Source organism: Cnephaeus nilssonii (genome assembly GCF_951640355.1).
Source record: "Cnephaeus nilssonii genome assembly, chromosome: 10".
NCBI lineage: Eukaryota > Metazoa > Chordata > Mammalia > Chiroptera > Vespertilionidae > Cnephaeus > Cnephaeus nilssonii.
In genome coordinates, this window is record NC_137081.1 from 37462076 (window position 1) to 37479200 (window position 17125).

Here is a 17125-nt window from a genome sequence, read left to right on the forward strand (position 1 = left end):
TTTCTCCACCTCTGCTATTAAAAAATAAAAGAAATACTGATCTAATGCCTTTATCTTAGTCTATAACTCACATTTCCCCATCTATGGAAGTCTGATTAGTTAGAAAATTTTAAATGCATAAGCAACAGTAGATAATAGTAAGGCTAATCAAGTAACTACCTTTTCCACCAAATAACACAAACACCATAGAAAACTTTGTCTTTGATATTTCAAAAAAAAGTTGGAAAATACTTATATTTAACAGAAATTTAAAATTCACCCTTGAAACTCAAGAATAAAAGAATGACTGCTTTTTAAAGGTGTTTTGCAAAACCAAGCTAGTGCGGGAAGACTCTTTCAAAGCATCTCTCATGTCTGAGCAGTTTCTCAGCCAGGCAGCGATGCGTGGAGGGCTGTCTCAGCCCTTCTATGGCCTCTAATTGCTAGGATCTTTCTGTTAAGCCCTGCTGGTCTGCCCCGTATCCCAAACTTGGACCACAACCTCAGGCTTGAAAACCTGTGAGTTTTCCCCATTTTCTTCAAAGCGAAATCCCTCATTTCCTGTTGAAGAAACCAGGGATTATTTCTCTCTCCTCCCATTCCAAACGGAGTCTACCCCCTCGGGCAGCAAAGCTGGTTGCGGCAGCCATTTCCCAGCAGGGGAGGTGGGGGGTTGGGGAGGGGGTGTTGGCAGAAGGGAGCTTGGGCATAGGGAGCTCCAGGCCAGAAGGTCATAGCTTCCTGCTGTTCTTACTTGACTCTCCAGCAATTTCTCATGAGTAAATGCTTCTCAAATGGTTGTGTTGCCTTGGTTGATTTCCAGTTGATGGAATAGTTAATATTTTCCAATTTTATACTTGTTTTCTATGGAGAGGAAACACTCGAACTCTCTACATCACTGGAACAGGAAGTCCTCTTTCTCCACATTGGTTTCTGAGAGAATTAAATGAGTTGATTTATGTAATCTGCTTAGAAGTACCTAGAATAGTAGCACTACATGAGTTGCTGTTCTTACTGTAGTTCAAGCATGTCAAACTCAAAGGCTTACATGGGCCAAATAAACAAGGTTTAAGTTTATGTGGGCTGCAAAAAAAAACAAAAGCTTCAATTTTCATAGAAACACAGGTTTATTTCGATAGAGACATGCTGAATGAAAAGGCTGAAATAAGTGAGTAATTGTTAACATAATAGAACATTTTCATAAAAATTAATATTTTTTCTTGAACCTTAACATACCAGACACTGAATAACTGCACAAATTAATAAGCGTAACGCAAATACACCTATTTTTCTTGTTCTCCAAAAGCAAAATATTTCCTGTTGGGCACACTAAACAAGTCAGTTCAAGACTAATGATGTAGCAATCGGCTGCTAAAATATTTGCTGCTAGTATTAGTGGAGAGAAATGGTGCGCCTGTGCTAAGGGAAATGGATGCAACACGATTATAGTAATCAGTCATTAGTGAACATTGTAGTTCATTTTTAATAATTATGTATAACAGGATAATGTAAAAATTAAGTTATGAAATTTTTATTAAAACATTTCTTACATACTGTTATGTTGGCTGGGCTGCAAAAACATTCGTTGTGGGCCATATGCGGCCTGTGGGCTGCGAGTTTGACATGCTTGCTGTAGTTATTTACTGTCCTTCTGTTAGTATTTTAGGAATTAGGGATATGGTAGGAAACAAAAGAGACAATAATTCCTATCCTCATGAAAGAGGGAGTAGAAGTTAGGAGCAGGATTGAAATTTTTAATAAGGAGGCCAGGCAAGACTTCCTGAGAAAGGGATAATTTAAGTAAATACATGAAGGAAGTTAGAAAGAACTCTGGGGAGATCTGGGTAAAGGATGGGAAATACATTTTCAGACAGAGCAAATAACCAGCAAAACATCTGGGAGGTCAAGCTTGCCTGGCCTGAAAAAATAACAGGAGGCAAATGAAGTTGAAGGAATAAAAGGAGTCAAATGAAGCTGAACCCATGGGAGTTAATGCAGGCAGTGTGGTAAATGGGTAACATGGCACATCACTGGTTTTGGCCAAAGAGAGATAGGTAGCCAAATCTGTAGAATTTTGAAGAAGAAAAATAAAGTGGTCTGAATTGAAGTTTTAAAAGGATCACTCTGGCTACAGAATGGAAAATATTCTTCTCTTTGGGAGGCAGAATGAAAACAAGGAGGCCAGAAAGGAGGATGTTTGCTCATAACCCAAGAAAAAGAAGGGGGTTAGATCAGGTGGCAGTGGGGAGGGCAAAGTGTGTCAACTCTGGATACATAGAGATGGCGGCTTAAGCCAGTATGCATGAGTAGGAAGAGATGGGAGAAAGAGATTGGAATCTGCCAGGCCTGCGTGGCTCAGGAGCATCCAGCTATGAACCAGGAGGTCGAGGTTTGATTCCTGATCAGGACACGTACCTGGGTTGCGGGCTTGATCCTCAGTAGTGGGCATGCAGGAGGCAGCCAATTGATAAATTTCCCTTATCACTGATGTTTCTCTCTCTCCCTCTCCTTCCTCTCTGAAATCAATTAAAAACTATACCTATAATAATAAAAGCATAATATGCTAATTAGACTGGATGTCCTTCCGGACGAAGCTGGGGCTGCAAGGGAAGCCCGGGTCCCAGGTGCCAGAGGGAAGCCAGTGCCAGCAGCTGGGGGAAGGAAAGCCTACTCTTGCAGGAAATTCGTGCATCGGGCCTCTAGTATGTATATAAAATACATTAAAAGATATTGAATTCTGGATAGATTTTGAAAGCAGAACTGATAGGATTTGTTAGCAGATTAGATGTGGAATATGAAATTAAAGAGTCAAAAAGGATGTCAGGACTTGGTTTTCTTACACATTAATTGAGTATATGTAAATTTATATAATTATTTTGTAGAACAGGTTGGCATCTCTAGCAAAGCTGAAGATGCACATGCCATATTCCCCAATAATTTCACTTTCATATTTTTACCCTAGAGAAACTTTTGCTCACATGCATCAGAAGACATGAGCTGCTAAAAAATAGAAAGATACTAAAAATGAGCTGCTCAGAAGATATGAGCTGCTAAAAATATACAAGCTGCTAAAATATAGAAAGATACTACTTATAGAACATTTTTTAAAATTTACAAGGTAAATAATAGGTTTAAGAACATGATAAAAGTATGATGGAAGAAACATTCAGAATCTAGGAAGAAGATTGAGAGATTTATTTAGGAATTAGTAATATTTTATTTCTTTGTTAGGTGCCAAACACACAAATATTTATTTTATGATATGATATAGTTTTACCTACCATATATGCTTTATATATGTACATATAATCCATTTGTGTAATTTGCTACATACAAATATATGTATGTATTTGCTTAAATACACTGAAGATGAAAGTTCATGACAATTGCATGAGATGAGAATAAGCAGGTCATCTGATGCTTAGAGCTTTGGAATATTAATTCAATTTTGAGGCTCTGAATAGAATCCTGAATAGTTGGCCATTATCATATTAGCCTTGAAACTATATTTTAGGATATCTCAAAAATATCGCACAATCCTAGAGCCGTGGAAAGTGTGACTGCTTGGGCTCCAAAGAATATAGCTCCTGGGTCATCAGTTTTAACAAAAAAAACAACAACAACAACACTTTTTTTATACAGTAATTTCATTCACCAAGCCTTCTATTAAGGATCTGGAAACATCCATCTAAGAATGTTGTATGGAAACCCACTCCTTTTTGACATGGGGCCTTTTCAAAAACTCAAACACGCTTTTCTCCATCCAGAATGTGTTACTTTTTTAGTTAAATCTTATAGAGTGAGGAAAATGCTTTCATAACCTACTCAGCATCCCTCAGCATCTTAAGTCTTTGCCAATCTGAACATTTTCCTGTGATTTAAGACCAGACAGGACATTTTAGGAAGATGTGTGTGTGTGCCTCTTCCTAGTGAGACAGTTGGAGGGAGATAGTGAGAAAAGTCACTCTTCTATTTCTACCTATGAAATCTCAGGCAAATCATAGCCTCAAAAATTGTGACTATTGGGAACACAGTTATCTACCCTAATGAAGGAGCAGACATTCCCATAAGTCCTGGCCCGGTCTCCAGTTACACTGCAGAGCCGTGAAGATCTATGATGCAGCTTTGAGAGCAAGGCACCTAAGGAAGTAAGAAAAAAAGAAAAAGCACATTTGCCTAAACTGGTGGCGAATGGGTGATAGATGCCTAATTAACAACCAAGGAAATCACATACAGAAAAGTATGCATTTTAAAGTGCATTTAAATGTAGCTCGTTTTCATTGGTGGTCCCATCCTCATATGTCATGAGGAACATTTTTCTGAGGCTGTGATGGGGGAGCGGAGTAAGTGCATGCTAATGAACTGTGCAAGAGGCATGTATATTTAGAGCAGCCCCTGAATGGCAAACACAAATATCTCTTCTTTCTCACAGCAAATGTGTTAACTTTTGTAAGCCACCTGAGAATTTGGTTCACCTTTAGACGCAAGAATTCCAAATTGAATCAGGCCCACCAAATTCACCTTGACAGGAGCAAAAGCTACCCACCAACCCCAGGTCTGCTTTCTATCCCAACTTCTCAAGGAGAATGTGTTCTTGAGAAAGACTAGTTATGTCCCAGAATGGAATCTGGGGGCTCAGCCTAGAATGGAATGCAATATGTTTCTCACTGTGCTGGGTACTTTTCTGATTTATTTGATATTGATTCAAATCCCAAAATACTAGGCTCAAAGAAGAGAAGATGTGAGAAAAGGAGGCAACGTGGGAACTGAGATGCTACCGGATTTGCATTGTGCACGAATCACAGCTGTTTAGAACCAGCAGGAAACCTAGAGCTAGCTGAAGGCAAGCTTGACATTTGAGAATATGTATTAAAATTTTTGAACACACAAGTGCTTTCTAGTTTCGTTTTGTAACTTATTTCCTACATAATTGCTTTAAGTCATAGAATATGTTCAGTATGATATCATCCACTTGAATTTTTTGAGACCTGGTTTTGGCTTAAGTAGCTCATATGTGCCACCTAAAAGGGGAAAAAAAATTACCATTTTTGAGTAGGCTTACTTTTATATTAATTTGGGGAATATTGTCATCTTTATGAGATTGTCTTCCTATTCATACATATCTCATCATGCATAGGTCTTTTTTTCACGTTGCTCCAAAAGTTTATTTTTCCTTAATAATAAAAAAAATAATGATAGAAAATTCTTATTAGTGTTATTAGATGTTAGGTATTATAGTAAACATATACTGCATGGGGCAAAAGTAGGTTTATGATTGTGAGTACATGAAACACAGTTTATTCTTGTATTGTTATCTATTAGTTATTGTATTATTTTTCATATGAAAAACTGTAAACCTACTTTTGCCCCACCCTGAACTATACTATGTAATCACTTAATATTTAAATTATGGATATACTTTGTTGGAATTCCCATCAGTATTTTATATTTTTTGTTACTTTTGTAAATGGCTATTTCTTGCAGGTGTATAGAAATACATTTGCTTTTGAATACTGGTTTTCTGTAAATAATGGCAGTTTCTTCTTTCCCAAATGTATATCTTTTATGATTGTTTTCCTTGAGTCCACTTCACTAGCAAGCTTATCCAGAACATTCTGAAATGGTAGTAGTTTTGACATTCAGCTTGTCTCTGAATTTAAAGAGGTGTTTAATGTTTCAGCATTAACAGTGATATTTCTTAATTTCTTTGACCTCTTTATGAGGTTAATTATATTCCCAGCAATAAGTAATTTGTTAAGAAAAATGTATTATCTTTTCTGTAGCTTTAAAAATAATTCACATGATTTTCTTTCAATTGGCTCATGTAGTGAATTATATTAATATATTTTTTTGATGTTGAATCACCTTGTAATCTTTGGGTAAACCCATCTGAATCATGATGTATTAACTTTTAAAAATTATTTTTGCTGACTTTAAAAAAAAATCTATATTTATGAGTGAGATTAACCTGTCATTTCACTTTCTCATACTGACCTTGTCTTGTTTTGGTATTAAGGTTATACTCACTTCATAAAATGAGTTGGAATTTTAAAATTCTGCCACCTCTCAGAATTTCAGATAAGGGGACATGACAAAGGTCTCTTCTACTTCTGGATCCCTGAGTTATTTCCAAAACCTTTCACACTTTTCACTCAAAATGTGATAGGACCAGCAAAGCCAGGGTCCTGTGTCAGAGGCTATAAGTATCTAGCCCTCTTTTATCAGCCAACTCTTCTGTCTTCCTTTGGGTTCCATAGGTTAGAAAAAAATATTACCACTAGAACAATAAGAAATTAAACCTCTCTCACCACCAACCTGAATTATCCCCTTATCCTAATTGCTTCTCTTGGAGAAAACTTCAGCCCATATCCAGTGAATCAGAAACCTAGATATCTTCTGGAGGTGTGGGTGAGAAGATAGAATTTGACTAAGTATTTTCCAAGAAACTTTGTTCCATACACAGACATGGCTTTTGAATATGATAATTAAGACTGTATCCTTTTGTTTCTGGGTACTTCCGTAATGACACCTATGTCTACTTGTTCAAATGAGTGTGGCCATGGTAACAAACAGTGAGAATAAAACCAGACTAGTTAATAGTTCACAGTATCAGCTCATCAACAAAGCAAATAGCCTTTGTAGTTCTTTCAGAAGAGAAATTAAAATCATATGATTATTCAATTAATGTTACTTAAAACAATATTACTAGATTAACATTTATTATTTGTCACCATTTTGAAGGAAGAAAAGATTATAGCTTACTTTTTCTTTTAATTGAATAATTTGAATTAATATATGCAACCCTGTGTTCATAGCAGTGTTATTTACAATAGACAAGATTTGGAAACCGCCCAAGTGCCCATCAGTAGATGAGCAGATTAAAAAAAAAAAAAAGCTGTAGGACATTTACACAATGGAATACTACTCAGCCATAAACATGGAGGAAATCTTACCCTTTGTGACAGCATGGATGGACCTGGAGAGTATTATGCTAAGTGAAATAAGCCAGTAAGAGAAAGACAAGTACTATATGATTTCACTGTATGTGGAATCTAATGAACACAATAAACTAACAAACAAAATAGAAACAGACTCATAGATACAGATCATAGACTGACAGCTGTCAGAGGGAGAGGGTTGGGGGCTGGGTAAGAAGGGTGAAGGGATTAAGCAAAGAAAGAAACTCATGGCCACAGACAACAGGATGGTGATTGCCAGAGGGAAGGCGATGGGGAGAGTGGCTCAGATAGTGGGAGCATTATCCTGTGCACTGAAAGGTTGCCAGGTTCAATTCCCCATGAGGGCACATGCCTGAGTTTCAGGCAGGTTCGGGTGCAAGTGGAGGGCAGCCAATGCATTACTTTATTTTTTTAGAGTTCAACATAGTTTATCTGCAGTTCACAAAGATAGGTCAAAATAGAACACTTCTGTGCATTTAAATGAATGCAGCAAGACCCAGAGGGGGAGAGCAGGGAATTTCATCAGCTCACGGTCAAGCACAGATTAGAATCTGACCAGTGCCACCGAGGCAAGCTGTACCAGGAAGCAACAGCGTGTCCCTTGGTAATGATGTTCCTTACATTTCTGTCTTGGGTCATACAGCTCTTCCCTGAAATGTTTGCCTTCTACTCCTAGGAAGGTCAGTGGACTTTCTATCTTTATCCTGTTCTTTCCTCCTCAGGATAGAGGAATGCAATTCTTGGATTCTTGGGATTCCCTCCTCCACTCTACTCATTAAAATTCTACCAAGGATTTTAATTAAAATGCCTTATCTAAGAAGCCTATCGCTTCTTTATATAAGCATGGATATCTTATTCATATTACAGTGTGAGTACTTATATTCTGCCTTGCATTCTCAAAATGGTGAAAAAAAAAAAAGGCTTTCAAGAGAAACCTACCAAAAATCAGTGTTAAAATAGAAGTGGGAGTGGAGAAGAGGAGATTCAGGGTTTCCCATTCCACATGCCTGATAGAGACTCTGACATTCCCCTTTGAGGTCCGGACCATCTCTCCACCCAGCCACTGTGTCTTATGAAATATTTGGTTGGAGTGTGTTGTACAGTTAAAACTATGGAGCCTGACAAAAAGTTGAGAAAGAGTAATGAGATTATTCCAACACTATTTACAGAGGCCTACTATGTGCAAAACAAATACCTGCAGATTTTTTTCAGAGGCTACAAATATCCTGTAAACTCTTGCCATATTTACTCATATTGCAAAGTAAAATTAGAATAAGGAACTAGGTTTGGAGTGTCAGAAAACAGCAAGAACAGATGTTGAGCAAGAGGAGGATTTGAGGGGAATATCCTTATACTTAGTTTTCTCATTAGCCATTTATTATTTGTTTGTTTTTCAGATCTTTTGGCTAATAAAGAAAAATAATTACAACATAGTGGGTAATACCATTTAATTTATACGGACTCACTGTTACAATCAGATTTCCATAGTTTAGAGTCAATTCTCCTCTCCGTAACACTGACTGAGCTCTTACTTGTGCCCTGACCAATGATGGAACCTACAACCTTGGCATATGGGGATACACTTTAACCAACTGAGCTACCCAGCCCGGGCAGAAAATGCTCTCAAGAAAAGAGATTTTAGTTAATCCAGCAAACTTGGTTCATGGCAACTTACTTATTTCCTTGTGATTTCATGCATTAATAAGGAAGCACATATATTATTATATTCACACCACTAGGATAATTTAAATATGCTATAATATTTTTTAATGTCAGTGGAATCCTTTGTATTCCTTTTATTTATTTATACATTTTATTTTGAGAAAGCCATAGTTTCACCAAACTAAAAGAGGTGCCCATGATTAAAAATGTTTGAAACCTTGGGCTATATGGATGTTTCTCAAGGCATTTTACAGGGATAACTCTTGAGCCAAAATGATCTTTAGTGGATTAAATAATGCAAATAATTTCTTCTTCTCTGGCAGAATGTTAGGTCAAAATTATATGAATCTCTTTTTTATGAAAGTCTAAGGGTTACTTCCACATAGTATTATCCAAGTTAATTGAAAAGGATTCTACAACTAAAGAGTTATTAAGTAAAAGTAATGTGATTATGATTTGCTGAGGATGATAGTATTTTCCTAAGCCATGTGGCTGCCATGCAATTGCTTGGCAATGTTGTGTATGTGCTCCTAAAAACATCTGGAATTTTACAGTTTTTTAAGGAAAACACTTTGTTTTCAGTGCAAAATTCTTGTCTTGAGTTGCTTATAGTTTTTACTTGCTGCTGTTCTAATTACATGTATAGAATTACTCTTGGATGTAATCTGTGTATCATTTTGGTAATTTATTTTTTGTAATTACTGCATTGTAAGCATTTGATGATTTTGTTCCTTGTCCACTCTTTTGTTACTGGTAAGCTCATTATCCACTAGATATAAGAGCATTTGGTGGTACATGGACCTCAGTGTCCTTTGCCCATTGTAAAACATCTCTGAAAAATTTTTAGAATCAGAGAATTAATTACTTATATTCCTTTCTGTGTATCCTTTCCATTCTGTTCTGTTCTTTCTAGTTTATTTTGTGGAGTTTTCTTTTTCTAATCTAGTCATAAGGAACAGGATAATAAAGCAGAAGTTTAAGCCAAGACTCTGATATAATAAATGTCAGAAACAAACTGACTTGAGGAACAAAAATTTCAAAGTAGTTTCAGAAGCTAATTGTAGGATGCTTATAGCCTCACCCAACTCAAAGAGTGAAAGGGTCAGGCTGATAGTTGGATAAGGATCTGTGAGGCAGGTTTCTTCCATGGGCTCTCTGGTATCGGGAAAGATGTAGACATGCTTCTCTCTTCATCTCAAATCAAGAGAAGAGAGCTTCACCAGAACCGTAGGGGAGCTGGAAGTCAAGGAGATTTGGGGAATGGAGTCCAGTTCTTACATGAGAAATATAAAGAGTTAGATGATCACAGATGAGCCAAAGTAGACTCTAGCCTTTCCTCAAGTATCTAATGGAAACATTTGCCTCACAAGTGTTTCATTTGAACCAAATATGTCCCTCCCATATTTGGAAGGTGATAGTACCTCAGCAGACAGAAGCTGGAAAGGTACGAACAAATTTCCCAGAGGCTGTGGACATTGAAAAGGAACCATTGTTCTAGGTGCCCATACCAAGGTGGTAAAAGTCTCTAGCCATTGTCCTCGGCAAGAAGTCCCTGAAGAGCCCCTGGATGTGCTCACAGAAGAATGAGCTCTAAACGCCCGACAGTGGAGAAACTTTGCTGCCCATCTCAGCCCTCTTCTCTCCTTTCTCCTGCTCGGGAGGCACCGTAGCCATTTGGGGAAGGGTAAAAGAAACATCAACCATACACCCCCCCACACACACCATTTCTGGGCTCTCCAACAAACCCAATGTTGGAAAGAAAGTTTTTCTTTGTTTTAAGGTTGATGTGTATTTATGTGATCAGATCTTCTAATGTCTGAGTTCAGACTTTGGCAACTTAATGTGATCACATGATTTTTTATTATCTAAGAATAACCTGAAAAATCTTGATACTACCTGAAATTTTTATCCTGGTACAAAAGATAAGTTGTCCCCATTGAATATATTTTTAAAATAGGAGACAAAATACATTTGCTTTGTGATAACACCTCATGAGTTTATATGTTTACTAATTTTATAACTTCAATAGAAAATCTGTTGCAATTGAAATAATGCAGTCTTACAATATATGTTGAAGGAATTCTCTCAAAGTTAATTGGTGCAAAGTTTAACTGTTAATATATTTTTCAATCAAATGTCAGACAGAAAGAGCAGTTGCTTATGTACGACTATTTCCTGAAATATCCAGATAGTTTGAGTAATTGATTCAAAAATTAATTTCTGTGATTTTTGTTTACTTTCTTATATTGTAAGCTCTTTTAACTGTATATTTTGCTTCATATTTCTGTTTTTGATAGATTCTTTGCAACCTTTCTTGAAATGTTGGAACAGTTTTCATGCAAATGTTTTTCTTCTTCTTGAAGGTTTATATGGAAGCCAAGTGATTCTAAGATTATAAATTTCATTAGTTTGTTTTGGCAGGTTGTTTTATCTTAAACACTACTATTCTCTGAGGCTCATTTGTTTTAAATTCATAACAACTAAGCAATGTGTGCTAAAAGACACTGATCATTAGAGGATGTGTTTAAAAGAATTTGTTTCAATTAAAAATATTCAAGAAAAACATACGCAATTTTTACATTTGATTTAATAGATGTTTAAATATGTCTCATCTGTTTTACTTCTGTATTCCCAGATTAAATTGCAACTTCACAAAGTTGTGTAATGGCCAGAAGATGACTTGTTATACTCTGTAAATCCCACAGGCTGAAAAGAAAATGTTTGCTATCTTTGGAGAAATGTGCCACAAAATCCATTGTATAATATTCTTCAACATTTTACGAATTGCTTCAGTTTCCCGACCTTACTCATTTTTTTTTCACAGGCCTATTTTGATTTTGTTTGCTTGTTTTCTAGGTGAACCTGATCTTCATAAGAACTCAGAAGGTCAAGTAAATGCTGAAGAAAAACGTGCTGATACACATTCATAGGTTTGAGATACAATAATGGCTTCTGTCATTTTAAACATGAGAGGTAAGTATTATTTTTAGATAAGAAACCTAATTTCTGAAATGGTTTGTAGAATGTCACTAGAGACAAAGTTATTTTATTTAAATGGCCTCCTGGATTCTTTTTAGAAAAATTTCTGTTTTCTATCTTCTGAGGCAATATCTTAAATATTTACCTTTTCAAAGAGTTCTTAATTTGCTTTTCAATATAAATTATACTTACTGAGACATTTTAGCCCTTCAAAAATAATAGGCTATAGTCAATCAGGAGATATAATCCTGATTTCTTTTTCTACTTCATGTAGAAAATGTAAATGTTTACAACAAGTGGTAATAACAAAGCAAGGACATATTATGAAGGAAACATCAGCTAAAATCCATGGAAACATCAGCCAAAATCAATGGTTCTCTTAAAAATTCAGCTTCTTGCCTTCAATCTACCAAATTGTTAGGTCTGGGAGTGATGCCTTAGAAGTCTGAATTTTTAATAAACCCACCTATTGATATTTCTGTACACTAAAGTTGAGAACCACTGTGTTGGGACTTCAAAGGAGGTGCAGGTAGTTAGAAGGGAGGGATGTGTATTTATAGTGGAGATGCCTTCGTGTCTCCTTAAATAAGTAAGAACCTAAGCTCAAGTCTTATAATTCATCCTGCTGTCGGGGTGATGGTGGAGGCAAGAAATGCTGAGAGTTTGAGATGTTATCATAGCTCCTCAAATGTTGCTGAAGATATGAAAGAGTTAGAATGTGATTAGTTTTTAAGATGATTAATTTCTCAGTATTCTGCACTTGGTTATAAAACTGATTGATAATAATAGTTGCATTAATAGCAACTTTCAAGTGTAAGGCACTGTGGGGCATATCTTACACATATTATCTCACTCAACAATTCCAGAGTTAGTGATTGTGATTCCTATTTTACATATGAAGGTTGGGTAGAAATCAAGGGATCAAGACACACACACACGAGAAATAGATGAATTCCAACTGATATAAAATCAATATCATATACTGAGAAATTGCTTATTTTTGACAAGGTATATAAAAAAACCTAAAGGGAAATTGCAACATAGCACAGTAATTAATGTCTGTATATGACTAAGACATGCTCTTTATATTAATTTGGATTTTATTTCAGGATAATGAGAACAATACTAAAACTTAACTCCTCAACTTCCTGCAGAACTATATTCTCTTTCACCACACACTTGGATCAGGCCATTTTTATGGACTCCTGTGTAAGGATGAATAAGAAGAACATAAATTCTATGCTAGTAACTCTGGCCAAATAAATAACACTCAAATTTGCTACCGGGGTTTTTAGCCAGTGCTTCTGCCATCATTTTTCCTCCACAATTTGGTGTTCTTCAATCAATCTAGAGAAATTTTTAAGACAAAAGTTGGACAGTTTTAAAATGTCATCATTTTGAACCAGGTATAACATAGGTGACGATGCAAAACACGTGCAGAAGAGGTATTTTAAAATGTTACTTTCTTCCACTGTTTTATTCAGAGTGCTATGACTACAAATTTTTAAGGTCTTAAGTAAAAGGAAAGCAAAAAAAAACCCCCCAAAAAACCCAAAATTATGGAAACATATTTTTTACAGCTCTGAGGAGCAAGCCATTTAGATTGTCCTTGTTATTTTAAATGCACGGGAACAAAATGAGAGGCAGGACTATTCCGAAGCTGGGGTGGAAGCCCTAGAACAACAATGGAGCATCACAACCTTGGCCCTGTGATCGGACACACATGTCATCATGACTCGCAAGCTGGGAACCCACAGTGCAGCCCGACCTGGACAGCAGTGGACCAGCCTGCACCATCCCTGGGGCTGCAGCACACCAACGCATCCCCTGCAGGGGCGCCAGCACCGCGGAAATCACACATTCCCTACCATCCTGGATAACAAGAACCTCCGCTGTTGTTGGAGACAGACACAAGAACCGAGAATGGAATTTTGCCTTCTGGGGGTGTTGATCCCATTAGAATGTGTGTGTGTATGTATGTGTGTGTGTGTGTGTGATGTGTATTCAAAATATCTATGAGAATGGAAGCCCACACTTTCCTGTACAGATAACACTATTTGATGTGACTTGACGTTTTCCTACACAGAAACAAGCCACCACCTTGGAGACTCTGCTTCCCTGTCATGTTTTGCCTGAGCATGTGCAGAGCCTTTCCCGTGCTCCAAACTGAAGAGCTACCTGTATTTGTCATTAGCTGACAAGAAAGTCAAGCACAGTTAGGTGTTGTCACTTTTCACTGTGAACACGTCAGTGATTGTGAGACTAAGTGACTTCGTTTTTGTAAAAAGGCAGAAACTGGACGGGGAAAATCAAGAGCAGCCATCAATTAGGGTGAAGGAGGGTGTGTCGGTCCTCAAGACTCTTCTGTTGCACCTGCTTCTTTTCTGGGTTCTACCATGCTGAGCAATATTTTAGAAATGGATACAACCAGAAGCTTTTAAGCCTCAAGAGGTGGGATTTTTATAACTCACAACTTAGATTTCTTTTAATGTGTAAGCCATATTCTATATGCATATTAGGTATGCATCCTTCTAACTTAAGATATATCTGTGTATAGACTGTGTATAAAGCGCTTTTAAATGTTCTGTGAATAAGGCTCTTAGCTTTTGTTTCACCGGAATCTTGTGTAGAAGACAGCTATATAATTGAATTGTATCATAGACATCATATTGCAATTGATATTTTAAATGTAAGCAGTAAAGATTGATCTATAATGATGTATTGGGGGGAAATATAGATATGTACATCATGGTGACATTTTGTCCTTTTAAAAAGGTATTTTATTTTTATTTATGGAGACACTATAACTATGGCTTTCAATGTCTTTTCTCTAAGTAGCTATTTACCAGCTCGAAAACATTCTGCATTTAAAATAGAATCTGCCTCTGGGAATTCTGCTTACTTTTGTTCCTGTTTGAGCCAGTTGTCTTTCCTACAGCTGTGGAGCCTCTCGAGGGAGAAGTCCATTGAAACACTCCCACTCCATCGTCCTAGGAAACATGCCCACTTTGTTCCGATTAGTACCTTACAATCTATAGACTTTGTTACTAGAAAACATGGAGGCATATAAGGAATTTATCCATTTCTGTCTGTGGGCTTTACCCTACTTTTCCAGGTTGCATGACACAGGACAGTGGCTGAACTTCCAGAGGGAGTGGAGAAAACCTGCCCCAGCTCTTCAGAAGACTTGTCTTTCCTAACCTCCCTCCCCATCTCTCTTTCCCTCCTGGCCCTCCCTTGGCGCCTTCTCTCCTTTTTTACTTCCTTGTTTCTTCCTTCCTTCTCCCCCTAAGACAGCTACCAGCAGCCAATGAGTGCTAATGAGGGGGTCACAGCGGGGTTACCCGTGCCTCCCTTCTGCAACATCAGCGCTGAGGATGGGTTAGGCTGCGGCACCGTGAATGTTCCGCTTTGAGCTTTATCCCTCCTCTACCCAACATATAGCTGACATTTTCATATGCCTTTCCATGTACCCAGCACCTCTCATTGCATTGTGACATGACAAGCTCCAATTCCCGTGTTTTTATTCTGCTGTAATTCTCTTTCGTATATATGACTGTTAAATAAATCGTACTTGAGGGAATACATTGTGAAACATTTGGTGTATTCTGTAATGCAATTTGACGGGGCACTGAAAAGCCGGAGAAATCAGGAAGAACCAGAAGTGCACCAACTTAAACATTGATTTGAGTCCTGTCCAAGAGTGCCTGTTGCTCTATTAAAGACTTATTCCCTCAACAGTCATTATGGCACCTGTTATTTGCAAGCTTCTGGCTAGGTGCATGGTGCACATAGGAATCTGGAAACCTAAATCTTTCCTCTAGAGATTTCATACCCACAGGGGGCCTAATCTATACATCCAGTAACTAAAACGCACATATAGACGTGCCAATAGATGCACCTCTGGATCATAAAGGAGGGAAACATCGCTTCCATCATCAGGGCTTCCAAGAATGCTGCTGAGAACAGGTGGCACATGCGTTGACACTTCGGTCATAACTAATAACAAAAGCCCATGTTCATTGCTTATTTTCTGGGTACAGCCTCCATAGACTCTTAACAAACATTATCCCTAATCCGCAATAATCCAGCAGAGTGCGCATCGACATGAGTCAGGAAACCAAGTCCCAGAGGAAGAGCCTTCTCTGAGGCCAGGCAGGTCCTGGGCGCTGGAGACCACGCTGGGATTGGGTCCCAGGTCTCTCTGGCACCGCAGACCTGTTTTTCCTTCTACTACATCTGTGCGGGGCGGGCAGAAGCGCAGTGGGAAGGAAAGCACGGTGAAGGGCAGTGTGGGTGAGGTGACACCAGAGAATAACACAGAAGCAGAGAGTTTCAAGTCCAGGCGGAGACCTCGAGACTTTCAATTAAGCGAAGTAAGAGTAATTGGCACAATTGATGTCACCTCTCTGGCTGTGTCTCCAAGATGCTAAAGCGTTCGTGATGAAAATGTAAAAATGCATCTTCTCATCAGATATATGACTGAAATTTTACTTTAAATGTCATTCCATGATACATTTCTACATAATATCAGGAAGCTTTCAAAGGCCTTATTTTAATTTAGAAATACACTTTAGACATAAAACACCTATGTACTTTGGAAGCTCTATTAAGCCTTCTGTCCTCTGTCTAATTGCTTTTCTAAACATTGCAATGCTTAGCCACCATTTAGTGCAGGACTTAAACAATAAAGGCTATATATATTTTAGTCAAAAAGCAAACTCCTAATAATGTACCACATTACATACATGTCATTTCTTTGGAGGGAATTCTAAATAAAATACAAGTCCTATATATGGAACAACATGTATATTCACATATTTATTTGGGGCTATTTATCCTTTAGTAACATTAATAAATTTCTAGGTCATTTTCTTTTAAAAAAATACATTTTATTGATTTCTACAGAAAGGAAGGGAGAGGGATAGAGAGTCAGAAACATCGATGAGAGAGGAACCTCAATCAGCTGCCTCCTGCACACCCCCCTCTGGGGATGTGCTCACAACCAAGGTACATGCCCTTGACCGGAATCGAACCTGGGACCCTTCAGTCCGCAGGCCGACATTCTATCCACTGAGCCAAACTGGTTAGGGCTAGGTCATTTTCTTAATACTTGTGGTGGTTGGAGAGTTTCCTTTGCATCTCAAACTGATATATTTCTATCTCTTGTTGTTAAAGATGATAATTATTTAGTGTTTATTATAGTCTCACTACTGCATTACATTTTATTTTTTAAAAATATATTTGTATTTTTTCAGAAAGGAAGAGAGAGGGAGAGAGAGATAGAAACATCAATGATGAGAAATAATCACTGGTTGGCTGCCTCCTGCACGCCCCTTACTGGGGATTGAACCCACAACCTGAGCATGTGCCCTGACCGGGAATCAAACCATGACCTCCTGGTTCATAGATCAACGCTCAACCACTGAGCAACACTGGCTGGGCTGCATCATATTATTTTCTGACATTCTCTCTTTTACACCCTGTAACTACTCTTTGAGGAATTGTTATCCCCATCTATGGAGGAGGAACTGTGACCAAAAAAA

General features: G+C 37.6%; 1 protein-coding gene across 2 annotated transcripts in view; it reads left to right on the forward strand.

The window, feature by feature from the left end:
- PDE1A (phosphodiesterase 1A) overlaps positions 1–15162 on the forward strand; it is a 257318-nt gene extending 242156 nt beyond the window's left edge. The window contains exons 16-17 of one of the 2 annotated variants that reach the window (XM_079783074.1): positions 11457–11573; positions 12689–15162. In XM_079783074.1, coding sequence (XP_079639200.1) covers positions 11457–11530 — 74 coding nt within the window. In that variant the 3' untranslated portion in view covers positions 11531–11573; positions 12689–15162. The remainder of the gene's footprint in view (positions 1–11456; positions 11574–12688) is intronic. The other variant, XM_079783075.1, reaches the window with a different exon arrangement.
- The last annotated feature ends 1963 nt before the right edge of the window (positions 15163–17125 follow it).